The 27,079-nt window shown below is 38.6% G+C and overlaps 3 protein-coding genes across 3 annotated transcripts; all 3 read left to right on the top strand.

Annotated features, from left to right (window-relative positions):
• The first annotated feature begins 837 nt into the window (after positions 1–837).
• LOC118271163 (proton-coupled folate transporter-like) lies at positions 838–9,080 on the top strand. The gene is made up of 7 exons (XM_050701122.1): positions 838–1,963; positions 4,512–4,671; positions 5,088–5,189; positions 6,045–6,182; positions 6,848–6,931; positions 7,600–7,756; positions 8,888–9,080. The coding sequence occupies exons 1-7, from the start codon at positions 1,190–1,192 to the stop codon at positions 9,030–9,032; spliced, it is 1,560 nt and encodes a 519-aa protein (XP_050557079.1). The 5' UTR covers positions 838–1,189; the 3' UTR covers positions 9,033–9,080.
• A 3,974-nt stretch (positions 9,081–13,054) lies between these two features.
• Positions 13,055–20,468, top strand: LOC118282202 (proton-coupled folate transporter). Its single transcript, XM_050701123.1, has 7 exons — positions 13,055–13,961; positions 14,329–14,470; positions 15,557–15,658; positions 17,477–17,614; positions 18,222–18,305; positions 18,753–18,909; positions 20,335–20,468. Exons 1-7 carry the CDS (start codon positions 13,164–13,166, stop codon positions 20,447–20,449), a joined length of 1,536 nt encoding a protein of 511 aa, XP_050557080.1. The 5' UTR covers positions 13,055–13,163; the 3' UTR covers positions 20,450–20,468.
• Positions 20,469–22,974: 2,506 nt separating this feature from the next.
• LOC118270861 (uncharacterized) lies at positions 22,975–23,714 on the top strand. The gene is made up of 2 exons (XM_050701558.1): positions 22,975–23,511; positions 23,685–23,714. Exons 1-2 carry the CDS (start codon positions 22,975–22,977, stop codon positions 23,712–23,714), a joined length of 567 nt encoding a protein of 188 aa, XP_050557515.1.
• The last annotated feature ends 3,365 nt before the right edge of the window (positions 23,715–27,079 follow it).

Raw genomic sequence — 27,079 nt, 5'->3', positions numbered from 1 at the left:
TATTTCGTGTCCATATTACTAAATTTTTAAATTGTAGATCTTGATCTAGAGCTTTGATTTTACTGTCACTAATAATTGACTGATAGTGAAGTTTGTTCAGTTTTAATTACAGATTATTCTTGTATCCTGAGACATACTTAATCACAGTTTACCCAGTACCAAGTAGGCTGCGCGACGTCGCCGCGTCTGCTCATGATGAAGAGTTCCTCTGTAACTCGAAACTGGTAGAGCTTTTCTCTATTAATGTACGTGATTTTTAGTTAACAGATTATTCTTCTTCGTCTGTGCTCCTGCAGTGTACTTGAAGCAGTTTCTCTCGAAAATTAAAATTTAGTAAAAAAAAAAATTCAATATCCCCATTTTCATGCATCTGAAGGGATGATGAGATCTTATTTGAGGATATTGTTTCCCACATCCATAATTACTTTCTTTTATCTTTAAACAAAGTTCTTCACATAGCGTTCCAGAGCACATTGTCCACTAAAAAGGACATCAGGATAAGCATACAACAAAATCCAGCATCCCACAAATCCTTGCAAAGCTTCCCAGCACTAACATTGTTCTCCACATTCTTTACTACATCAGATAGGTACAGGATCTAAAAACAAGTTTTTTAATGAAAATCCCCATCTGGCTTTGTTCAACCGCAAATTAAGATGGCTGCGTTCTAGATTGCTCGGTTTATTTTTTATAGTGAACTAATTGGATGCGGTACAGTATGTTCCTAACGCTTTAGATTGCTACTAAACTAAGGCTATTGATTGGAAGATGCTGGTTGGATTAGCTGATGATGAAGTGGGCTGCTTTGTGGGTGTAACTTTTGTTTATACGAAAAGTAGCAGAAAATTAATTAGTGTATTGTTTCCCAACTGAACTCTGAAAATGAGCATCCAGTATCAGTGATCTTCCACGGTTTGTTTGAAGAGCAGTTACATTTGCATCATCACGCACCTGATTATTATATGTATAGATTACGTCAGAATAAATAGTGCGCTCCTTCATAAATACACCAAACAAACAATACACTGTTTGCATCCACAGACGAGTCTTTGAAAAACTGATAAAATATCTATAATTGTAACAATACTTAAGTCTACGGCAGTTAGCTAATATTTGATCGGCAAGCAATATGACAGGGGGCAACTTTCATACCCCTTAACTCTTAGTACTCGTGTCACCGTCGGAAAAGATGGCCATCCCAGAAGAACAGCCACTAAAGCATAAAGAAAAACCAAAAAAGAAATCGTTCAAAGAGAAGTTAATAAGTATAAAAGAGAACATTACTGTGGAACCAGTTCTGGTGTGTTATGTGGTCCCGGGAGTGTTGTCTAGGTTGGCGACACAAAACCTGAACTTGGACAAAGCATGTCGGGTGAACATGAAGTTTGGGGACAAAGTTTGCGATGCACTGATCGCTAAAAAGGGAAACCAGTACTTGAAGGAGGAATTGGCGGTGCAGGAGTTGATAGCAGGAATGGAGATGTGGAAGAGTGTGTTGTTGACAGCGTTACCGAGTTTATTGATCCTGTTCCTTGGAGCCTGGAGTGATAGGACGGGGAAGCGGAAGATATGCATCCTACTTCCCATCTTTGGGGATCTACTTATGTGTTTGAACGATTTACTTAACGCGTACTATTTCTATGAGTTGCCGGTGCAAGTGACCATGTTCTTCGATGGGTTCTTCCCTGCTATCACGGGAGGATGGATCACTACTTACATGGGTATTTTTGCATATATCAGTGACATATCAAGTGAGGAGAATAGGACGTTTCGGGTGGGGATAGCCAATTTATGCTTGACAGCAGGAGGACCAATAGGATCTGTTCTCAGTGGTATTCTTCTAAATTGGACAGGATACTATGGAGTATTCACTATCAGTGCGTTGTTGAATCTGATTAGTATTCTCTATGGATTCTTCCTTATCAATGATCCGGAGAGACCCGTTACAGAAAAACCAAAACAGGTTAGTAAAGTTGAATTTAGTTTTCATACTGCAGATCCATGTTTTTCTGTTTTGCCTGTACACAACAAATGTAAATAGGCTACTGCTAATGGTAGCAGTGCTTTGTATAGACAAAGCATAATTGTTAATCAATAAATACTGAAAACATTGATATGTTTTACGGAAAACATAGATTTAAGGCGAAGTGTATCTAACGATGGAATTTAACCGTCAAAACATACATAATTACATAGGTTCGTAATAATTTATATAAGGTATCTAAAAACGTGTAACATCTACTGCATTTGGTCTAATATTTGTACTACATTAAATCAATGATAATATAATTAACGTAATAAGTAGGTTATATTTAGTTTTAATGATAAAACTTCATTGTTCGTAGTTATTTCAATTCAATGATAAAACATAAATATTTGCTACATCGTGACATTGTATGCGTGAATGGTAGAAATGTGTAATTATGGAATCGTGTACTTTGTTCCATTAATAATTTAATTATCTATAATAGACCCTAGTTGTGCAGAGCATTGTCACGAACTGTTGTTGTTGATGATAAGGGCTTTGTAAAACCGAATTGTAGACATTTAATAATTGCAGAGCCCAAACAGGAGCGCTTTTTAAACCTAAATCTAAAACTGCGATCCTAAAGCCGTTTACCAGAGAATGTAGCAGAGGCCTATTTTTATGGTATAAGCTGGTAAACGAGCAGACGGATCACCTGATGGTAAGCAATCGCCGCAACCCATGGACACCCAAAACATCAGAGGCGTTACAAGTGCGTTGCCTTTGGGGTTAGGAATTTAAGGGTTGTTGGGGATCGGGGATTAGGAACATTGGGAAGGTAATTGGGCCTCCAGTAATCTTACTCACCCCACGAAACACAACGCAAGCCTTGTTTCACGTCGGTTTTCTGTGAGGATCACTCCGGTCGAATCGGCCCATACATATGGCTCGCCCATAGCCCAGCAGTACCATCTCATGGGCTTATGGTAGTGATAAAGGCTTTGTAAAACCCGAATACCTGTACAAGGCAATGTATGGGTCTAATTAGTTCTATGATACACGTTTTCTGTGTCAACTGCACCAATCCATACAGCACTTTAGCTATAAAAGATTATGAACCATAACTCATGCGTCATAAATCCCATAATTCCACAAAACGGACGGCAACCGATAACATTGACGTGTAAAGCTCCGGTTTCATGCACAAACAAGCTGTTGAATGGAAAGTCTTATTAAAAATGCATCGTGATTTACCTGGACCACAGTTTTTTGTTATAGGATAGTATTACATCCCCGGCTTGATTGTTACTTAGATTTGTATTTACTGTGAGAGTGACACTGGATATATCAAAATGTTTAAAAAAACAAAATGATTTTTGGCGCCAAATAATGACTCTCTAGCCTAAACGACTCGATGGATTTCAGCTTGATAGGGGTGTATTTACTGTGAGAGTGACACTAGACAATATAATAAATAATAAAACCTCGCCTCGTTGGTTGAGTGGTCGAGGAGTCTCGTATGCGATTCTCGGGTCGAGCAAAGTATTACTAGGCTTGTTTTCGGTTTCTGAGTAGTAACGTGGAGTCTGGAATAGTGCCCAGTATATGGCAATAGGCTCACCCCTTATTACATAGGACTTATAACACAAATGGTGAAAAGTGGGTGTACATTGTGTCGCGGCATTACGTGCCGTAATGTGCACCTCTGCCTACCCCTTCGGGGGTAAAAAAGGCGTGACGTTGCGTTGTATAATAAGAGAAATCTTTAATACATAAATTATGACACATACTGTGTAAATAATAGAATTACCAACTGATTATAATGATTGACTTGTTTGTCTAAAACATAGGGTAAACACACGTGTTCCCTCTGATGTACGAATGTCCATAGTCTTTAGAACTTACTTATCATCACGTGATCTGTCTGCTTGTATGTGTTGCAAGCGACTTTGATTTATATTGTCACTTAGGTACTACTACTTACCGCTGTAAATACTCTGTACAATACTTTTCATTTTCTATATACGACATATAGAAAGTGAATATACAGCGTGTAACAAAATACCCATATACATCAAGAAGCACTGAAGAATACAGATTGAATAGAATCTCTAAACAAAGTTTCAGCTTAAAATACGTTTAAAAAAATTGGTACCAAATACTTGGTGTCGCATGGTTCTTGATTTTAAATCATCATACAAACGTGTCACAACACTACAGGGGTTGCTAAATACGAAACACTTCTTCTGTAAATCTCATCGCCTAGTAGGTACCTATCTGCCTAATTTTAATTCGCATGAAAAAAAAATTGGAAGAATTGATAACTTCGTTCCATGATGAGTTTAAAAAACCCTTTCCGTATCGATTGTTGTTATCTAGAAACCGCGCACTTGATATGTATACCCCCTTTTTGTTACGTTGTGTAGAAAGTGAATATAGGTATATCGTTTACACATTACCATAACACCATTTTGTAAAGGAACTCAAGACGTTGTCAGAAGCCATTCATGTGGACCTGTTCTAATAATGGGATTTATAATTGCAGAACGAATCGTTCAACGTAAGGGGCTTCCTAAAATCCTTTTTCGACATAAAACACGTAAAAGACACTTTGACTGTCGCATTCAAAAAAGGACCTAATAAGAGGAGGACAAAGTCCATTTTAGTGCTGGCATCCATTGCGTTTATATACGGCCCGTCTCATGGTACGTAGTTGTTTCTTGTCTTATATTTTATTCAACGTTCAGTAGTAAATTCCGGACATAAATCCAAATTATCATTGGGATCTTTAGAATTATTTATATTAGTTTTTAGCTAAAGTATGTGCTTTTGTATAAAGTAACGAGTAACATGATTTTAACTAAAAAAAAACTTGTCTGATTCATTTAGCGTCGTTGATTTTAGAATGTAGTCTGATATTAATTATTATGTTATCGGCTTACTCACGTAACTGTTTGAGGAGGAACTCGACTAGTTTCAAGTCATGCTAGAGGCTCACATACATGAGCAGCATTCCGTGACATACGACGCGGTGATTGTAAGCCGAAAACATAGTAATTAATTTAGTATGTCTCACGAAAGTTATAATAAGATTGATATTATATATCTGTGTATATTCCAGGAGAAGCCACGGTACGCTACTTGTTCACGCGGTATCGTTTCAACTGGGACGCTCTCATGTACAGTTTCTACAGCACTTTCTTCATATGTATACATGCGCTGGGTGAGTGATCTTCTATACGTAATAAACACAATACCTGCTAAGTTAAAACAGTAAACTATCAAGTTAGTAAAAGTAAAAATAGGAGATGTCATACCTGGATTTCCCTTTAACGTAATGCGTGACACTTTACGGGGAGTGCGGGACGTTATAAATCACACCCTCTTTATTTTGCATCTAGCGGTTCCTAACTACAAAAAAGTTGCCAATTGTCCACATTTTAATGTGCAAGTTTCTGAGCATTTACAACCTATCTACACCTTTTTACTTATAATCTCATTGGATCATTGGGCAGGGCCGTTTTTTGTGTCACAGTGCACAATAACATTATGGCTGTATGGCATCTTCTCTTTGTACTTGCTTCATGGTAACTAGCTACGTATATACGAAATAGCTTTTTGGTCACAACTGGTCAATGCAGACTTGCCGACAGACTGTATGAGTAAAACATTGATCAGGCTGTACTATGTGTGTGTGTTTGTGTATCAATGAAGTATCAAAGTACGTATTATGCTGTTTTGAAATAGACTCTAGCCATTTTCCACTAGTCTACCTCATTAGCCTGCACCCTGTAACTGTAGAACTACTGACTAAAGGACATTTTGAATACCTTTCTGCTTCATTTAAACGAGATTTTTTTATGATTTAAGCCTGTAAACGAGCGGTCTGATAACGATGGTAAGCAATCACTGCCGCCAATGGACACCCGAAACACTCGAAGCGTTACGAGTGCGTTGTCGGCCTTTTGGGGGTTAGGAATTTAAAGGAAGGAATGAAAAGGAAGATTGGCAATTAGGCCTCTGGAACAAAAGAATAACAAAACAACTTTTTAATATTAATTTCCCTTTTGTTTTCCAGGTGCTTTGGTCTCAATAAGCCTGTTCAGTCATCGCTTGAGGTGGGATGACTCAGTTCTGGGCCTGATCTCCAATGGCAGCAAGGTGGTTGGTGCCTTATATACTGGTCTCGCTAGAAATACTAGGGACATGTATATAGGTGAGTGGGTTATGAAAATTTTAAAGGCCATTGGTACATGGTCCCCTAGATGAGACAGAGGGCGTCTAGAGAAGTTCTCCATCGCGACCTGCCTTGAGCTTCACCTCGCTCCACGTCATTCCAATGCCCTCTGCCAATATGGTGCGACGCCAGGTCTGGCGTACGATCCCATTCCAAGGCTTGCTTGGTTATGTGATCAAGATTCCTTCGGAGCGTGTGGTCAATCCACCCCTACTGACCATGATACGTAAAACAAATATTGTGAGCAGTATGTCACGTTAGTTTACGGAGGAATAAGCATAGCAAGCCAAATTCAATAATATCTACTATCGACAGAAATATAATCTAATTAACGAATACTAATCCACTTTAGGCTCATGTTATTTCAGTGAACAAAACGAATAGTGTAAAACTCTATGTTAAAGTCTACATTGAAAGTATCTTCTGAAAAAGTCCTGAATTAAAATTGTAGACATTTGTATGTTAGGAACAAATAAACGAAATTGGAATCCAATCTTCAGAACTAACTATTCTAAACTGTAGTCTGGAACCAAAAAATATTTTCTTGACTTTATTTTTTTTTCTGATCCTGTCTTCTCTTAGCTTCCAATCTTCGGTTATTGGTGTACCTTGATACTAAGTTAGTCTTTCTTCTCATATTGCAGCTGTGGCCATAGAAATGTTCAATGCGACATCCTTCACTGCGTTGAGGTCCATATCGTCCAAACTAGTCACCAGTGATGAATTAGGTGAGTTTATAATTTAATTGTTCGTAAACAATAAAAAATTACAAAGTACCTATAAGTGCAATCGTGGTAGCCCGGAGGTTTAAGACGCCTGCTTCTCACGCATGAGAGTGCGAGTTTGAAACCTACCAATGGCAAGTACCAATGTGACTTTTTCCGAGTTATACGTACTTTCTAAGATTATTAAGACACCCTAATTAAGAAACGGTAAAGGAAAATATCGTTTGAAACCCAGGCTATATTGATTTTAAATTATCACGTTTGACGTCCCCAACCCGCAATTAGCTAGCGTACTAATGAATACAACCTTATACGTAGAAGATGACGTATGGTCAGCAGTGGCCCCATGATAGGTCGTTAATTTGGGATGATAACCCTGCAGATCTCTTATAAAGTATAAGTAAGATGTCTAACCATGATGTTCACAAAAAAATACCGTTTTACAATCATCAGTGACAAAATACTACATATATCTTCCCATCTACATTCCTTGGATACTTAATTTATCCTAGATAAGAAAGATACATGGTACTACTACTACTTGCACACTACTAAACACCAATAATACAAAATAACTCTATCTAAATAAAGTTTAAATCATCAATCATTTCATACATTATCGAAACGATACAAAATTCACTGTTAACACACAAATTTCTACATGATTCCAGGTAAAATGACTTCATTCTTCAATCTGATGGAAGTGGTGACATCAATGATCTTCGGGCCATTGTACTCCTGGATCTACATGTGTACCTTGGAAACTGATGCTGGGATCGTGTACTATTTCAGCACGGCCCTCACAATCCCACCTTTACTATTTTTTGTGTGAGTATTTAGTTTTCATCTTCGATTTTTAGGCCCGGACACGTTTGCTGAATACTAAATGGGATGAATTAAGTGTCTCTGTATTGGAACGCACGAGTCTAGGGTTTTTAGGTTTGGATAGTATTCCGTGGTTTTGGTATTGCGGTTTGACATATCTATATTGAGCTTTAGATGCTACAATTTTAGTGTATTCATTTCATTATATTGCTTGAGGTTAAAAAAGAACGCATTGGCACAATTGTTCGTAATTTTATCAGTCTTTTCGTGTGTAGCGTGGACAATAAAAAACACACTCAAATATAATCATTACTCAGAAAATAAAATTAAATACGGAGCCAAGAACAATAAAACATAGTTTTTTTCATTAGTAATTACGCGTAAAAGTATTCTGTCAAAAGATTAAAGTTTAATCAGATGAGATTAGCTATATTGTTCTTTGTGTAAACTTAACATAATACAATTACAAAAACAAATTATTTTTCTAGCTTAAAACTTTTACAATTTATGTTTATAGTTTTTCTAACTGAATATTAAATACGCCTGACTGACGTCAAGAGCAATTTGCAAGTAGAATATATTGTGCTCATTTATAATTAGCATGATCAAAGGTAAATAGGAATCAGAAAAACAAGTTTAAAGTACTATCGTAGAAGTAAAAGCATGTAGTCGAGATATATTATAACTTAAAATAATAAATACTATTAATTTAGGCCAGTGGGCCACATCACATAGAGGTATTTTTCAGCACTGGCATGTGGAACTTGTATGAACTACCTTTAATGAAGATACTCTTATATAACTAACTTACACTATTTGTAATTACCACCATTAGTATCCTTAATACGAGTTTGCTTTACGTTTAAAGTAATCGAAACGAAAGCGCATTCGGCGATCTGATTGGTTGGTTTATTCGAGCCGGCCAATCAGAGCGCCGAACGCATTCTCGTTTCAAATACTTTGAACGTGAAATTAACTCATACTAAGGGTACTGGTGATCCTTTTGCTCGTTTATGGGCTTATAACATAAAACAAGAAAAGAAAAGTAGTATTCGTTTGTTTTTATTTAATGTAACATTTAAGTTGTTGAAAAGTTATATGTTGATAACTGAACGTTATATCTTAATGTTACAGCTGGTTCTTCATACAAAACCGTAAGGACGTCGCAGCACTAGAAGATAAGTGTGACGATGCGGCCACAGAGTTACAGTCCAAGAGGAAAAAGGATTCTCTCATCAACAGCTTAGATTTAGATCATGAATTAATTGTAGTTGAATAAATAAGTAGTTAGTTAGTACATATCTAGTTAATTTACCTATTCATAAATGTTCAATAACTTTTTAATAGCTAGAGAATTCATTGTCTATTTAAATAAAAATGAAAAGTTGAACGCACATAATTAAGTTTAAAATTACTGTATCAAATTAGATAATTCTCTTTATATCATATTCGTTATTTTTAGGACAAGGTTTATTAGGTGAGACTGCCTCGTTGGTCGAGTGGTCGCAATTGCGACTACTGGGCAAGGGGTCTCGGGTTCGATTCCCGTGTCGGGCAAAGAATTATTGGGCTTTTTCGGTTTTTCAAAATATTCTCAGTGGTAGCACGGAGTCTGGAATTGTGTCCAGTATATGGCGTAAGAGGCTAACCACCTATTACATGGAATTTATAACATAAATAAAATTGTGAAATATGGGTGTACATTGTACAGTGGCATTACGTGCCGTAATGTGCACATCTGCCTACCCCTTCGAGGATAAAAAGTGTAACGTTTATTAGGTTTATAAAAAAATAAACAAGGAAATTCGGGAAAATATACAGCGGCGGGCCGCTAATGGTTTATATTTATAAGACGACGTTTAAAAGTAAAAAAATATTATTAAGGTATTTTTTATAAATTGTATTTTAAGATTTAACCGGTATTTCTTGTAAGTACTTGATAATTTATAAGCCAGCTTGTCGTTTGTGACAAAAGCGGTTGTTTTCAAAAGATGAGATAAGTAAATGGGTAGTCGTGTGTTGTATTTGCTTTACAGGTTCAGTAGTAAGATAAGTATTTATAAGTGCAATAAAAATGTTGGAAAACATCTCTTTTTATTTAAAAACTTTACGATTTATCAATTCTGAAATGATAATGAAAGATGTTGGTATATTTTGTATATGTTAGTTGAAAATTTCTGTACAAGTCACATCACATAATCAGGCTATATGTCGCCACTGCTGACCAAAGGCCTTTTCTCACACGGAGAAGGTTTGAGCATTGAGCAAGGTTTCAAACTTATAATTAGAAATAATAGGCCCAGGTTTCCTCAAGATGTTTTCCTTCACCATTTGTCAGTGGTATCTAAATAATCTTAGAAAGTATATATATCTCGGAAAAAGTTACATTGGTACTTGCTGTTGGAAGGCTTCGAATTCGCACTCTCATGCATGATAATCATGCATAATATGCATGATAAGTCTTAAACCTTCGGGTCACCATGACACCTCAAATCATCATCAAAAATAGAGTTTCCTGCTTTGTTGTATTGCACGTATCTAGCTGTGCCGGTGTAGTAGGTATGTTTTCAGGTGATAAAAGCTTTATAAAATAAGCTATACTGACATGTGGGACAAACAAGGATTAGGAATTTGGCAGTATTTGCTTTCATAAATATTCTTTTGAGGAAATTATGACACTAGTTGCATACGATATCACATCTGATAATGTGCATGATATGATAGTTATACATTTATGACATATCCTACTAATATTATAAATGCGTATGTTTATTTTTTTATTTGTTACTCCTTCACGTCGAAACTCCTGAAGGGTTCAAGTGAAATTTGGAACAGGGGTAGATTATGGTGTAGAATAACACATAGCCACACGAAGCCGCTGGTAGAAGTTAGTATCATATATGCCTAAACATGTGCTAAAATATGTGCTTTGTATAGTGTAGCAATATGTCCATTTTGGGAATATTAGGTGTGAAGCTATGTTACAGGCTATTAGTGTTTAAGCTTTAAGTGGCTTTTAGGGGCTTTAAGTGTCTTATGCACGGCATGTGTGCACATTGTGCATAGTTAGTGAAAGATTTGCCTTCAACACTTATCTACCGAAAATCAAGAATTTAAAAGATGGTGTTTAAAAAATAAAATAATTGTTTGCAGGGTACCTATATAAACAGCAGCATTTCATTTGACAAAGAGTATGTGACCCTCTTGTAACTTAACTAAAACAAAAACTCCTGTTGTTCTATTTTAAGTGCATGAAGCAGATTAAATAAATAAATATATGAAACGAAACTTGAGGATGTTTAAAGTTATCATTATAAAATATATTTTTTTGTTTAGTTAGCTTAATGATAACGAGGATTCTGGTTAAGAGAACGTCTGGCCATGTCAACGTTTGCAGTCTCCACACGAGAAATTAACTTAGCTTTTTTTTAGGTCAAAAATATTTACATTACTACAGTAAACCTGAATTAAAAATCTCCGTCTAGCACTTAAATTTAGGTTTTTATTATTTAAGTAAATTATCATTTAAGACCCCGGAACTTTAGGTGAGACGAGTCCATCTGTGGTATTTTATTTATTAATATTAATGCAACGATAAGAATATCTATGTACACGTCGTTTAAGTGTGGGAGAGCCATGCTTCAGCACGAATGGGCCGGCTCGACCGGAGTGATACCACGGCCTGCGTTGTGTTTCGTTGTGTGAGTAAGGTTACCGGAGGCCCAACCCCCTTCCCAATCTTCCCCATCCCCGATTTGAAAACACCCAGGTTATACCCATCAGGAAACACAGACTCCGGCAAAGAGTTCCACTCCTTAGCAATTCGCACTAGGAAGCTTGAAGCGAAGCGCTTCGTGCGTGTGAGTTATTAATATAATGCAATGATAAAAATATCTATGTACACGTCAATGACAGGTTTTTAAAAATCTTTCTTGTTGTGTTGTTTCGAGTTCCGTGTTCCCTAGACGAATAGATTATATTGTTATAGGTTGTTGATTATGATAACGCCAGTAGCCAGTAACTATGGGGCACATTGCTACAACCAAAACAGTTAAGTGTCGTCTATCACACGGAGAGGCAATAGAACCATCCAGGAAAACCTTTAAGAAAAGAGCGTACTTATTCCTTTTTAAAAGGCCAGGAACGCATCTGTTACTTATCTGGTGTTACGGGCGTCCATAGGCAGAGCTGCCCCCTATTTCATCAAAAAAGAAAAAGTATTGAACAACTTTCAAAAACATTGTGCAATGGCCCACAGTAGCATAATACAATACATCACGCTATAGTAGGAGAAAAAACAGCTCGTCACTGGAATACAGAACCAAACTGCCTTAGCTTATTTACATAGAATACTTTATTATACCTAAAGTAACATAATTAAAGTTATTATGATAATGATTATAGAGATAATAGCTATAGCGAACGCTTGAAACTAGCGACTTGCGTAAGTAACAATCTCAGTGTAAATACAAGACAATTGATTACATTATTTATATAATTTATCAGGCCACATCAAGGTGCAGTGGCTGACTAAATAATCAACTCAAATATTCATTAACTAATGTACAATTATTTAACTTTGATAACTCTCCGTCTCTACAGGGTGGCTTGTTTTCAACGTAAATAATAAAAAGGGAAAAGTTGTGTAAGTTTTCTTTAGCAAAGTGGTAATGAAGTTAAAAGAAGACTGCGGTTTTCGTAATAAAGAAATTATGCGTTATGTCTTAGATCATAAGTATTATAATATTTACAATACTAGCTTCTGCCAGAGGCTTCGCCCGCGTTCTCGTGGGATAAAAAGTATGAGTAGTAACTATTTGTTAATCCAGACCATAATCTACCCCTGTTCCAAATTTCATCCCGATCCTTTCAGCTATTTTGTCATGATTGAGTAACAAACTTACACATAAACACATAAACTCACAAATTTTCGCAGTAGACTTTGGATAAAATTCTTACCAAAAGTTTGGAAAGAATTGTTGCAATGATGTACCAGGTAATATAAATTAATCAGATTGGGTTAGAGTAGAATTTCGAATAGTTTTGGGTAACCATTGAAATCAATCATATTTGTCTTATGATATAAATATGAAGAATATAAAACAGGTCTGTTTTTATCAATCGCACTAGGTTACATACACATAAATGAAGTAGTCAGAGTAGCAATAGAAACATATCAAAATTCGGAAAAATATACTTGTTTCTACGTAAAATTTTATGCGGACGACAAAAAAGCAACACCTTTATAAATACAAAATAAAAAATGTAACACATTTAGGATAAAACAATTTAATACACATCTTACGCAGATCAAACATCAAGTAATCGTGACGATACGGGACGAATAAACTTTTATAATAACAACACTCTACTGTTAGTTTGATAAATAATATCGTACGGTGAACACAGCATGACGGATCCAGGGAAAAAGGAAAAAGTTGAGGAGAAGCCATTAAAAGAAAAAGAAATAAATAATATTAATGAAAACGAAAGCTTTATAAGCAAACTATGTCGGCTAAGATCCAGCATCACCGTAGAGCCCATATTAGCGGGACTAATCATACCTTCTATGTTAGCCAGATTGGCAATACAGAACCTTAATTTAGACAAGACGTGCCGAGTGAAATTGAACTTTAATGAAAGTATATGTGACGCGTTGATTGACAGGCGAGGGAATTTCACTGAATACGAAGGTGACATCCAGAAGATTATATCGAACATTGAATCATGGAAGAGTGTGATACAGACATCGATACCGACGCTCCTGGTCATATTCATGGGAGCTTGGAGCGACAGAACTGGGAACAGAAAAGTGTGTATCTTGATGCCGATTTTTGGAGAGTTCATGGTGTGTGTCAGCAACCTGCTCAGCACTTTCTTCTTCAATGACATCGGTGTAGAAGTGACAATGTTCTTCGAGGCTATATTCCCAGCAATCACAGGCGGTTGGGTCATGGTTTATCTAGGTGTCTTCAGTTACATCAGTGATATTACTGACGAAGAATCCAGAACCTTCCGAGTCGGACTTGTGAATCTGTGCATGACTGCCGGAATACCTATAGGCACAGCTTTAAGTGGAATTCTGTTGAAGCTTTTGGGATATTATGGAATATTTATCATTTCGGGAACTATATACATGGTGACGTTTTCTTATGGATTCTTCTATTTGAAGAGTAACACTAAGCCACGTGCTGATAAAGATGAAAAGGTAAATATGATGTCATGTGCCTTCTGTTTTGTGGTAAACAAGTTGATGTTGCAGACAATTTTTACCGATTAATTATGTACTGCAGAGTCATGATTATCATGGTTTCATGGAGTTAGAAAGGCAAACTCAGTAATTATGTTTACACTAAGGATAGCTCTATCATAGAATACCTTCTTATACTACCTTTTTTGGCATTTCTTCAACCAGGCTGAGCCTTGATCGAATTTATTAGTATTTAAAATGAACTCTCTGCTATTGTTCTTCCAAAATCAGTTAAGGCATATACAAACTTCTTGTTTAGGGTCGTTGACAGATTTTTTGAAATTCTGCATCTATTTTAGTGATTATAACAAATGATCTGACCCAGGTGGAACCAGTAACTTGCTCTGACATGGTGACATTGATCAAAGAAACAGGAGAAGTGGCAGTCAAGAAGAGGGAGTCAAACTTCAGAAAGAAAATAATATTGACTCTTCTAGTTGTTGGCATAGTTTATGGACCTAATCATGGTGAGTAGACGAATTAGTTTCATTTCAAGTACTTTTTTTTTTAAATTAACGATGTTCCAGACTATATTATAAGTAGGAGTTACAAGGCGATGCCAAAATGGCTTGGATGATACTGATAACATTTGTAAGGCCTAATTATATAATTCTTTGTATTGGTCACCAAGTTGCGGTCGTTAATAAATTATTTAGTGTTCCATAACCATTTGTGGTCTAAAACAAAAAATCCACATCGTCATGAAATCTGTCAGTTTGTCAGTTGGGTTTCACTCAGTCACGCGACGACATACAACGCAAGCGTCGTTTCACGTCGGTTTTCTGTGAGGCCGTGGTATCACTTCAAGCCAGCCCATTTATGCTGAAGCATTGCTCTCCCACACGTACTTTCTTCTATGTAGTTTATTTGTCGTTCAGTACTTTTTAGTACAATAATGCTCGTTTTACGTTGATTGACCTCTTATCAGTTTATCACAATATTGCGATCGCCAACACCAGTTATAATTACAATGTGCTCGCTTATTATAGCGTATAATGATGTATTAATAGTAAATCTTGTTGTAGTAAAATATACTTTAAAACGTACATAACAAGGTATTTCTTTACAATTAAAATCAATATTATATCGTAATTTCTTTTAAGACTGTTCTATGGATAGAACTATTAATTTTGGTTTATGATATTGAGGGGGACTCCTCATTCCCTATTACATGGTACATTATAATAAAAATGATGAAAAGTGGATGTACATTGGTATTATGTGCTGTTATTTGCACTTTTGCTTCTCCTTCGGGGTTAATAGGCGTGACGATACATGATATTAAAGGTTAAGGACCCGGATACGTAACGTAACCTAAAATTGCAACCAGCTAAAGAGAGACAAATTTTCGGGAACATATCTGTGATCATCAAACCCAACATTATGAGGTACGGTAATATCCCAGTTAAGCTGTAGTTTTTTGGCTAGATGATAATGAATGCCGACACAAATTCTCTTACAGAAAACTAGTTATTTAGTTTCGGATTGTTTTAAATTCTAATCGTTGGTTGCTTTATCTTACTGTGACTTATTCCATTTTGTTTTGTTTTCAGGTGAACGCATTATCACTTACATGTATTTGAGATACAAATTGAAGTGGGACGCCATCAAATACAGCTTGTACTCAACCTATAGCATCATTACGCATTCCTTGGGTAAGTACTAAGTATCTGTTTAGTGACCATATTATGCATGGACTAAAATACTTTTTTTGCTTTAACGTTATTTTCCAAATGTAGTTTTTTAAAACATTGCCCTCCACTACGATTTTCTCCTGTATCGTTGGTTGCGTTTACACATATAAGTTTACATACCCATGACACCTGACCCGAAACAACGACTTGTGCAGCACACTAAGAGTTTCTCCGTGCGGAATCGAACTCACTATACGTTGCGGGGCATATGTAGCTGGTTGCCTAGCCACCACGGCGACTGTGCAGAATATGTTTAATTTACTGCGTCACGAGATGCCCAGAAAATTGCGTCGAACAAACAGCGTATACTTAGTGGCATTTGATTACTAAGTGCGGTCACATATGAAACGACCCTAAAATATAGTCACGTCAGTCGTCAGTCAAGGAACATTTCATTCTCCCACCATGACACTACTCTATACCAATCTCTATTTCAATATATTTAGTAAGCTAGTCACAAGTAGTAATAATGTCCTAAGTGAATTTGCACGTTCCGCAATACACGTACTGCACCTAACACAGAGGGCGTTTGAGATCAAAGTGAGCTGCATCTGTGTGTATAAGTGTTGGAACTAATTCAAAGATTGCATTTGAGTATATCACCTCTTTATTGCACTTATAGTTAAAAGATGTTGATTAAAAGTTGATCATTTAGGAATGTGTATTTATAAGTTTTCTAAACGCATCCACGACACAGGAGAAAAAGCTAGTGTGGGGCAACGTTTAAAAAAAAACAAATAATTATAGTATATTTCTTTTGACGTATGACATCGTGACACATATTACATATTGCCGGGCTTGGCAATAAGTGATCTAGTAGGAACACTAATAGGGTTCAAAATAAAACAACTATTGTACTCCAACTGCTGGTTTGAAAAATGCGGATTTATTTTGTAGTTGGTCAATTACACTATTAAACTCATGTAACGTAACCATAGCGCGATCTATTTCGATCCCAACGCCATCTATCGAGCGAGGGGTAAAACTTTTTAGAAACAAATTGATTGCTATGATTTCTAATTTACATATTGGTCACAAACACATTGATAGAAACTGGATTAATCCCAGAGGATTTTTTTACTGTATAACTGCCAGTAAAGGGTAGTAAGTAATAAATGTAATGAAAGATAAACATATACATTGTTCAATAACTAGCCTTATCGTTATTCTCGATGTCTTCCAGACAACCTTTGTACAAATATTAGATAAGGTAGACAATATAATTATACATCTATATGGGTAGTTTCGATAGAATATTTAGGCTATATAAATGAAACTACGTGTATAAGGGAATATTGCGTAATATACATTAAACATTCAATACAATACATTAGGTACCATGTATAGAAGATGAGTCCATTAGCACATTTATAAACTTCATTGTAAATGTTTAAAAAATTAAAAACAATTGCATAGGCAGGTACAAAATAATGGGTTTCAATACTTTTGCCATCTTTTGAATGTAGAAGACATATTTGCTAGACTGCCCTGTTGGTTGAGTGGTGAACAAGTGCGACTCGGGCAATGGGTCTAGGGCATCGGACAAAGTATAGGCTTTTTGCTCAAATTTCTCAGTACTACTACTTCCACGGAGCATGGAATAGTGTTCACTATATAGCTTAAGGCTCACCCCCACCCCCTTCTACATGGGAGATATACCAGAAATTGTAAAAAGGTAGAGTACATTGTACGTATTACGTGCCGTAATGTGCACCTCTGCTTACTCCTACAGAGATAAAAGGCGTGGCGTTACTAAAAATAATATGTTTTTGATTCCAGGTGCATTATTTTCCATCAGCGTGTTCAGCAAGCGATGGGGTTTCCACGACTCGATGCTGTGCCTCATCTCCATCGTCAGCAAGCTGGCTGGCTCCATCATCATGCCCTTCGTGCAGACTGACCTTCATATGTTTATGAGTAAGTTAAATTTCATCAGTAGCCTGTCTTCCACTCTATGGCTAGTAAAGTAACCTTCGGGTTAACTGAAAATAACGGTTTACTTACGTAAATATACTGAGAAAAGCTGCTGAGTAGGCTGCGCGACGTCACCTTGTCTCCGTTGCTCTGTGTCTCGAAATTCGATCTCTTCTCAATATATTATTTACGTGAGTAAATCGTTATTTTTAGTTAATTTAGTATGTCCCACGATAGTTATTATAAACTTCGGGTGTTAAGTTATGCCTGTGCTTTTGTCTAATTATAAAACGATCTCTCGGTGATTAGTTAGGATTGTTTTGGAAATCTATTTCTTTATGAGGTGTTTTTGTACAGCAATTCTTAGAGACACCAGATAAATATCGAAACTATGGAACTAACTGCCGTACTCATAGTCATTTACTAATTACGAGTTATTGAATGATTACTTAAACTATTCCTTAGTAACGAATTTGGTCCGAAAACGATTGTTAAAGACTGGGTTAAGTAACCATTAAATGACTGAGTACGACGGTAAGCTAATTAATTTTCTGTTAGTATTTCTTCTTATTATTCAAATTGTAATACTTATTAACATATTTCCTTTCAGTTCCATTAATTGAGATCTTGAACGCGACTACATTCACCTCGCTGAGGTCGATGGCATCGAAACTGGTACCGAGTGAAGAAATGGGTAAGATTATTTTTGTTGGTTCATTTATTTAACCTTATTTCTTGATATTATACTTTTATTTGCCAAAAATGTCGTAGAATATCTTGGTTATGTTATTAATACCAATAGACCGCACTGATTTTTAAATTTAGGCACAATTACAGGGAGTTATAGTTAGTATCTTCATTTTTATGGTATAAGCCGGTAAACGAGCAGACTGATCACCTGATGGTAAGCTATGATCGCCGCTCATAGGTAACGCCTTTGGTGTTCCAAGAGCGTTACCGGCCTTTTGGGGGTTAGGAATTTAAGAGTTGTCGGGGAATCGGGGATTGGGAAGGGGGGTATTTGGGCCTCCGGTAACCTCACTCACACAACGAAAGCATTGTAACTTTGTTTGTATATCCTACGATTGGACTAAATGAGTGACTAAAACCTGAGACTAAACCAGTATCACCATGTTTCCAGGTAAAATGAACTCGCTGTTCAGTCTGGTGGAGACGCTGGCGGCGCTGATGTTCGACCCGACGTACTCCAAGCTGTACTCCAACACCATCACCGTGTTCAGTGGCGCTGTGTTCGTGTTCAGCTCTATAATGACACTGCCTGCCATCTGCATACTCGTGTAAGTTTTTTTTATGGAATATAATATCGGTAAATAAGTTAACGGACCACCTATAGAAATACTTCGGATAGTAAGAAATTCGTGCCGCCCATGGACACCTGTTACACCACAGGAATAGGGATGATGACTGGGTATGAAAATTAAAAATCTATTTAGTCCGTCAGTTAGGTAATGAAAAAATATTAGACACATATTTTTTTATTTTGTGATATAAGATAACAATACGTAATTTCTACGTATAAAATGTACTTAGAAGTGACGTCACGCGATATTTCAAACCAATACAGCGTAGAAAGTATTTGTTTCCGCAAGAAAATAAAAGATAGGTGGCTAATATTTTAAAAAAATCTACAAGACGGACATTAAAATATAAATGAGTACGGTAATTTAACTTATTATGAGTACATTGTCGATCTTTTGATGTTGTTAAAATAAATAATAGTAGCCTTAAATAAAACAATGCAATCAAAACGACCACAAACAGAAACAATCAATTGTTATAAATACTTGTAGCAATATTTTGACAGTGCTGGGAACAAATTGCATCCCAGAGCAAAATGACAATTGAAAAATATTTAACAACTTTGAGTTTTCTTTAACAACAGGAAATTATAATTATAATAAAAAATGTCCTATGACTAAATGATCTCGTGAAGAAGGTTATTGAAGGTTGTAAAAATGATGATGATGTTTTTTCGCGTTATATTTATTTAATAGAATCACGTACATATATGTTCGTTTTTTATGTAACCTGTTGCTACGATTGAAAAACCGTTCGAAAAGAAAATTGTCTCGAAACAACGCGTGCGTTTTGTTCCGTTGCCAATAAGAAGGCTGTCAATGCATTTGTAATTTTTGTGAGTCCTTTGGTGTTGCAGTGATTTAATTACAATTGTTCTGTAAACAACACCTTTCACCAATTTGCCAAGTTTTTAGGCTTAGTAGCTTCATACTAGCAACTAGCACATACGCAAATTATATGACTGTGTAAAAAAATATAAGTAACAGTTACGTATTTACATTTGACAAAAGGCGATTCACATACAGTTAAGTATTTTAGTAATAGCAGTAATGACTAAAAATGTATTGTGAATATTTTTTTCTGAAAAAATATAAATGTTAAGAAAATTACGCGTCTGTTTTTCCCCGTGTACATTGTATAGTTTGTAAACATTGCTATGATCGGATTATAACTTGTCTTTTGCTTTAGCCTAGTAAAATGTAATGTTTTTCATTTAAAAAACATCACCATATAGGGATTAAGGTTAGCTTAGAAGTTTAAAAAATATTGAATTACCAACAGAAATAAAATGATGTCAGAAATGTTAAATTATTGAACAACCTACACTGGACAGTGAATTAAACAGCTTATTAAGTTATTTGGCTGAGTCAAATAATTATTATATTAACAATATTTTGTTGCAGATGGTTTTTTGTTCAGCACAGAAGAGAAACCGCAGACGCAAGACGACACAAAGCCAAAGATGTGGAGACTGTTTACGAAGCTGTACCACAACAAGAAAAAGTTGAAAAAGAATAATAAAGTTTTTCTATACAAATCTGTTTTTGCACTCAACATTATTTATACCTATATTCTCTGGATGTCGTGGTGACCCGGACCGCTTTTCGTGCATGAGGTTCGAAACTTACCAAACGGCAAGCATCAATGTGACTTTTTACGTGTTATAAAAAAATCCTATTCCATAAAAAAATATATATATAAGTACGGTACTTTCTCAGATTATTTATTATTACCACTGACAAAAGATAAAGGAAAACATCGTGAGGAAACCTGGGTTTATAATTTCTAGTAAAAAGTTTAAAATCGCCAAACCACATTGAGCAAGCGTGGGGATTAATGCTCAGTCGTTCTCCGTGCAAGAAGGGGATCAGCAGTGGCTACTTATGATGATGATGTATCTTTGGAAGAAGTAGGCAGAAGTTGAATATGATACATAATTTGAACAGTTATGATTTGCGCGAGTATTTAAGGGACAAGCACAACGATTCAGACAACGATTGCGCAGCAGCGCTTTCAGGAAAAGCGGAATCTTTTAAGCTGCGTGGTCTCTAGCTCGCTTGGTAAACGTGGACATTATGGCTAGCCCTTTTTTATGTAGTGAATGCTTAGTCACGGGCTGTTTTTGGTATTGGTAGGGAAAGTCCCAAAACCGAGATAATTGTATAATCATCCATAACAATAATATTCATAAGTTTGATAACAGACCAGAAACCAACAGATAATCCAATTAATATTAACAAAGGTGAAAGTATGAGGAATTAAAAAACTACTGAATATGATTTCAAACTCGTCGAGATAGACATATAGCATATTTTTTTTACTGAGAGAAAATGGCAGGATGGGAGTGTCAGACTCTTACTGACTAAAAACCACCCCGATCCTACTCCTGCTTTTCGAACCGGAGCCCCGGTAAATCCGCTAGGTAGTCCGCAGCTCCGGATCGGGCATCAGCCCTGGGCCACTGGGCCCCATCTGTGGTGGTCTGATGGCTCTTCTATAGTCTGGAATAACACATTTTAACCCTATAACGTGGGCGAAGCCGTTGACAGAAGCTAGTACCTAGTATAATGAGAATATGGCGGATCACAGCTACTATGTTTAGGTATAAATATGTATATAGTACTATTCTTGTCATATATATAGTATATGGTAAGGAAACGATTACTGTTGATAAATGGCGATTGTCACGAAAAAGATAATGTTTAAAACAAACACTGGATTAATTTGTAGCAATGATAATGTGATTGTGTCAAACGAGTCATTTTCATTGTTATTTACCTACATATGTACATTTGTATTGTATGTAAACATACTAATACTGAGAAATATCTAGTTCTAGGTAGGCTTTAATTAAAATGCGTATTTGTGAATGGAACACGTGTTTTTTGTTTACACATACATTCTTTTAAACAATAACAAATTCCCGGAATATGTGCAATTTCCTTTAATTGTATAGTAAACAGAATACTTTTCCCTTCAGATTAAGCTTTGCTTGTAGCAATATGACATTGGATTAGACTAGTTGGTGCAGTTGGCAGTTAGTCTATGATTATGATACGAAATTAGAGAAAAGCATATAATAAAGCATGAATTTTCGCGCGGTATTACCCGCTCTGCTCGGTTCCTTTTGATTGTAACGTAATGTTTCATAACACATAACCTCTCTCGATAAATGGACTATCCAACACAAAAAACACCAACAAACAAACTTTTCAGGTTTGTAGAATGAGTATAAGACATGTATTATAATAAGTTTTGTCTAAATCTAGTTTTACGATCTACATACGATTTTAACGTACTTATATAAATAATCAAAAAAATAATTTATATTTTTCCTTGTAGTGACCCACTACATATTTTATGTTTGTAGCGTACATTATTAAAGTTATTTGTAATTATATAAATTTGTAGAAGAAATAAACTGTACCTCAAATATAAACAATATGTTAACATTATATACAATCAATATTATTATTATATAGCATCAAAACTATGTACAATAAAATTGTCAAATTAAATATTTACATACAAGCGGACACGGACAAACTTTTCTCAGTTAATAGTTATCGGCGAGCGCCACAGCGCCAGTGCACGCGCACCCCGCGTGCTGTGGTGCGAGCGAGACCGCGCAGTCGCGCCGGAGCGCGCGATGTGCGAACGAGACAGCACGAGTGCACCGGACCACGCGCGGCCCGCGTGATGCGCACCGGGGCATGAGCAACCCGCGCGCCGCGCCGGACGACGACTCAGTCTGCTTGACGCCTCTGCCTAGACTACTAGCTAGCTTTGCCTTATATAAACTCGCCGCGCTTTAATAATTATATGTATTTAATTCAGTGCTTTCTACCGCTTTATCTATTTGTTCTCGCCTGTATAATTCTTCACTCCTTCTAAAACTGTACTGGTAGTGTGTCGAACTCCTAAGTCTGTATAAGACAATAAACGTTATAATACCGCTACCGTGTGGGACTTTTACTGCTTATCCACTTCAATACCCGCAAGTCATCCTCCACTACCTACATTGGTGACCCCGAACGAGCACGATGGCGGAGAACAAAGGGCACTCGACGCAAGATGGCGGCCTACCAGCAGCGGAAAGTTTTCGCGTCGGAGTACGCGTACCACCTTTCAACCCCGAGAAGCCTGGTCTATGGTTTCACCAAATGGAAGCCCAGTTCGTCCTGGCTAATATCAAGTCAGACGAAACTAAATTCTTCTACGTGATCGGCCACCTAGACCCACAGTACGCAGACGACGTAGAGGATATTATCGCCCACCCTCCAGCGACCGACAAATATACGAAGCTCAAAAGCGAGCTCATCAAGAGACTTTCGGCGTCGCGGGAGAAGAAAGTCATGCAGCTTCTCAGGCACGAGGAGCTAGGCGACAGGAAGCCGTCGCAATTCTACCGGCACCTCCTCAACCTGGCTGGCCCAGGTGTTCCAGAGGAGTTCCTGAGGACCATCTGGACGAGCCGTCTACCCGCAAGTACTCAAGCCATTGTGGCGTCACAGTCGAAGAGGGATCTGGCTGAGCTGGCTGAGTTGGCGGACCGGATCCATGATGTCGTCGGCATCCAGGTGGGATCTACGGCAGCCATCACCACAGCTGCAACCTCTCCAGGCCATGCAGGTAACAGCGCGCAATCCGAGATTGCTGCGCTGACAAAGCAAGTGGCAATGTTGGCGGAACAAGTGGAACGATTGTCCCGGCCAAGGGGTAGATCCGGCAGTCGTACGCGTCAACGTTCCAGGTCAGGCAACAGATCGGCGTCCAGCTATAAAACGTCCCCGCTCTGCTGGTACCACAAAAACTTTGGGGAACGCGCGAGGAAATGTATAAAGCCGTGCGACTACCCTACTTCGGGAAATGTGCGGGGCAATCAGTGATGGCGGCCGATGATTGTCCAAGTGCGGGTCGCTTATTCGTCACCGATCAAAGGTCAAAGGTGCAGTTTTTGGTCGACACTGGCAGCGACCTCTGTGTCTACCCCCGATCGGCACTTTCTCGACGAGTACAGAAGACCAATTTCCAGTTATGTGCCGCTAACGGAACGCCGATACACACATACGGCTATATTAACGTATCACTCAATTTAGGCTTGCGCCGTGACTTTGTCTGGCGATTTATTGTTGCTGACGTAACAAAGGCGATAATAGGCGTGGATTTTTTATGTTTTTATAATTTAGCTGTCGATTGCAGGAACCAACGCCTCATCGACAACTATACAACGCTCTCCACCCCGGCTTCGTCTGCGCGTCGCTCTGATGACGTCTCGTCGGTTAAAGTAAGTCTTGGTGAGTCCGCATACACGCACATACTACGGGAATTTCCCGACGTCACTCGTCCATCAGGCATACACCGCACACCCAAACACCAGACGGTACATCACATCCGCACTACTCCTGGACCACCAGTAGCCTGTTCACCCCGCAGACTGGCCCCCGACAAACTGAAAATCGCCAGGGAGGAGTTTGACGCCATGATCAAGTGTGGCACTTGTCGTCCGTCAGAATCACCCTGGTCTTCACCTCTACATCTGGCTCCGAAGAAGAACGACGGTTGGCGCCCCTGCGGCGATTATAGGATGCTGAACGCACGGACCATCGCAGACCAGTACCCTATCCGACACATCCACGACTTCGCCCACAGCCTGTCTGGCTGTACCGTCTTTTCACAGATTGACCTGGTGAAAGCGTACAACCAGATTCCAGTCCATCCAGACGACATCCCGAAGACTGCGATCACCACGCCGTTCGGTCTTTTCGAATTTCCGTACATGACGTTCGGACTTCGAAATGCCGCACAGACGTTTCAGCGCTTCGTGGATGAAATGCTCAGGGGGCTGGACTTCACGTACGCTTATCTGGATGACTTCCTGGTCTTCTCAAAAGACCACAAGACCCACGAAGTCCACCTGCGTCAGCTTTTCACCAGGCTCAAGGAATACGGTATGGTCATCAACAGCTCAAAGTGTGCCTTTGGTGTTTCAGAGGTAAACTTTCTGGGATATCATATTTCAGCCCAGGGTACCAAGCCCCTGCCTTCAAAAGTCGAAGCCGTACAAAACTTTCCCGCTCCTAAGACCGTAAGAGAGCTACGGAGATTCCTTGGGATGCTCAATTTTTATCGTAGATTCATTCCCGAGGCAGCTACGCATCAAGCACCCCTGAACGCTCTCCTTACTGGCTCAGTAAAGGGTTCACACCCTGTACATTTTACAGCAGAGGAACATACAGCTTTTCAGAACTGCAAGAACAGCCTATGCCAAGCAGCATTACTGGCCCATCCTGATTGCAACGCAAAGATGGCGTTGGTCACGGATGCGTCAGACAAAGCCATCGGAGCAGTCCTGCAGCAGCTGAACGAGGGAGCATGGGAGCCACTCGCATTCTTCTCACGCAAGTTGACTCCAGCACAGGTAAAGTACTCTCCTTACGATCGAGAGTTGCTCGCCATTTACGAGAGTGTCAAGTACTTTAGACATATGTTAGAGGCTCGTCATTTCGTCATTTACACTGACCACAAGCCTATCACATATGCCTACCACTCTCGTAAAGAAAACAGTTCTCCCCGGCAATCACGTCACCTGGACTTTATTGCCCAGTTCACAACCGACATTCGACACATTTCAGGGAAGAACAATGTCGTGGCGGACACCCTTTCACGCGTGGAGGAGATTACTCAACCTGTGCACGCCGAGAGGATCGCCGCTGCTCAACTTGAGGACCCTGAACTGAAGGAACTCCTAGCTGGTGAGACTTCCTTACGCCTGCAGCAAGTTAGGATCCCAGGTTCAACTTGCCAACTATACTGCGACGTCAGCACCTCAACGCCGAGACCTTTTGTGCCCAAGGAATTGCGCAGGTCAGTCTTTACAAGCCTGCACTCTTTGAGTCACCCAGGTTCCAAGGCATCTGCAAGGCTGGTCGCAGACCGGTACGTTTGGCCTGGAGTTAGGAAGGACTGTCGCGAGTGGGTTCGTTCCTGCTTGGAATGCCAACGTGCGAAAATCACACGTCACGTCTCTGCTCCAACAGGCAACTTCAAACTACCTTCATCAAGGTTTGCCTTCATCCACATTGACCTCGTAGGTCCATTGCCTCTGAGTCAAGGATACCGATATTGTCTCACCGCCGTCGATCGCTTTACGCGATGGCCTGAGGCAATACCGATAGCAGACATAACTGCTGAAACAGTGGCAAAGGCTCTACTGAGTGGGTGGATAGCCCGTTTCGGCTGCCCAGCCGATATCGTAACCGATAGAGGTAGGCAGTTCGAATCAGAGCTCTTTAAATGTTTGTCTGGTATTGCTGGGTTCCGACACCGCAAAACCACAGCCTACCATCCAGCCTGTAACGGATTGGTGGAGAGATTCCACCGTCAACTCAAGGCTGCTATAACCTGCCACGCCAGTGTCAGTTGGGTGGAATCTCTTCCACTAGTCTTACTAGGCGTTCGCAGCGCTTATAAAGAAGACGCACAAGCCTCTGTCGCCGAACTAGTCTACGGTCAACCACTGCGCCTTCCAGGTGAATTTTTTGACCCGCAGACGGATGAGACTGTCGACACAGCAGACTATTTGTCCAGGCTCAGAAGTTTGGTTAGGCAACTGCGACCATCACCAGCTGCCAGGCACAACAAAAACAAGTTTTTTATATTCAAAAATTTACCTACCTCATCACACGTTTTCCTCAGGGACTGCACTGCTGGTGGTTTCAAACCGGCATACTCTGGCCCTCACAAGGTAATCGAGCGAGGGGACAAGGTCTACAAGATTGTGGTACACGGGAAAGAGGTTACTGTATCGATAGACCGCCTTAAGCCGGCCTTCATACTACGTGACCCAGACACACCATACACACCACCTACCACAATAACTCATCACAACAACAACACTCATCACGACACTACAAACACGGATAACCGGAACTTACCCGACCCTGACGGTGGCGTCGTCAAAGCGACGCGGTCAGGCCGCCGTGTTAAATTTCCCGACTATTATCGCCCTTGACGGGCTCTGGAGGGGGGTGATGTAGTGACCCACTACATATTTTATGTTTGTAGCGTACATTATTAAAGTTATTTGTAATTATATAAATTTGTAGAAGAAATAAACTGTACCTCAAATATAAACAATATGTTAAC

Source organism: Spodoptera frugiperda, chromosome 20 (genome assembly GCF_023101765.2).
Source record: "Spodoptera frugiperda isolate SF20-4 chromosome 20, AGI-APGP_CSIRO_Sfru_2.0, whole genome shotgun sequence".
In the NCBI taxonomy this organism is placed as follows: domain Eukaryota; kingdom Metazoa; phylum Arthropoda; class Insecta; order Lepidoptera; family Noctuidae; genus Spodoptera; species Spodoptera frugiperda.
The sequence above is the reverse complement of the archived record's forward strand: the minus strand, read 5'-3'. Positions and strand labels throughout refer to the sequence as shown.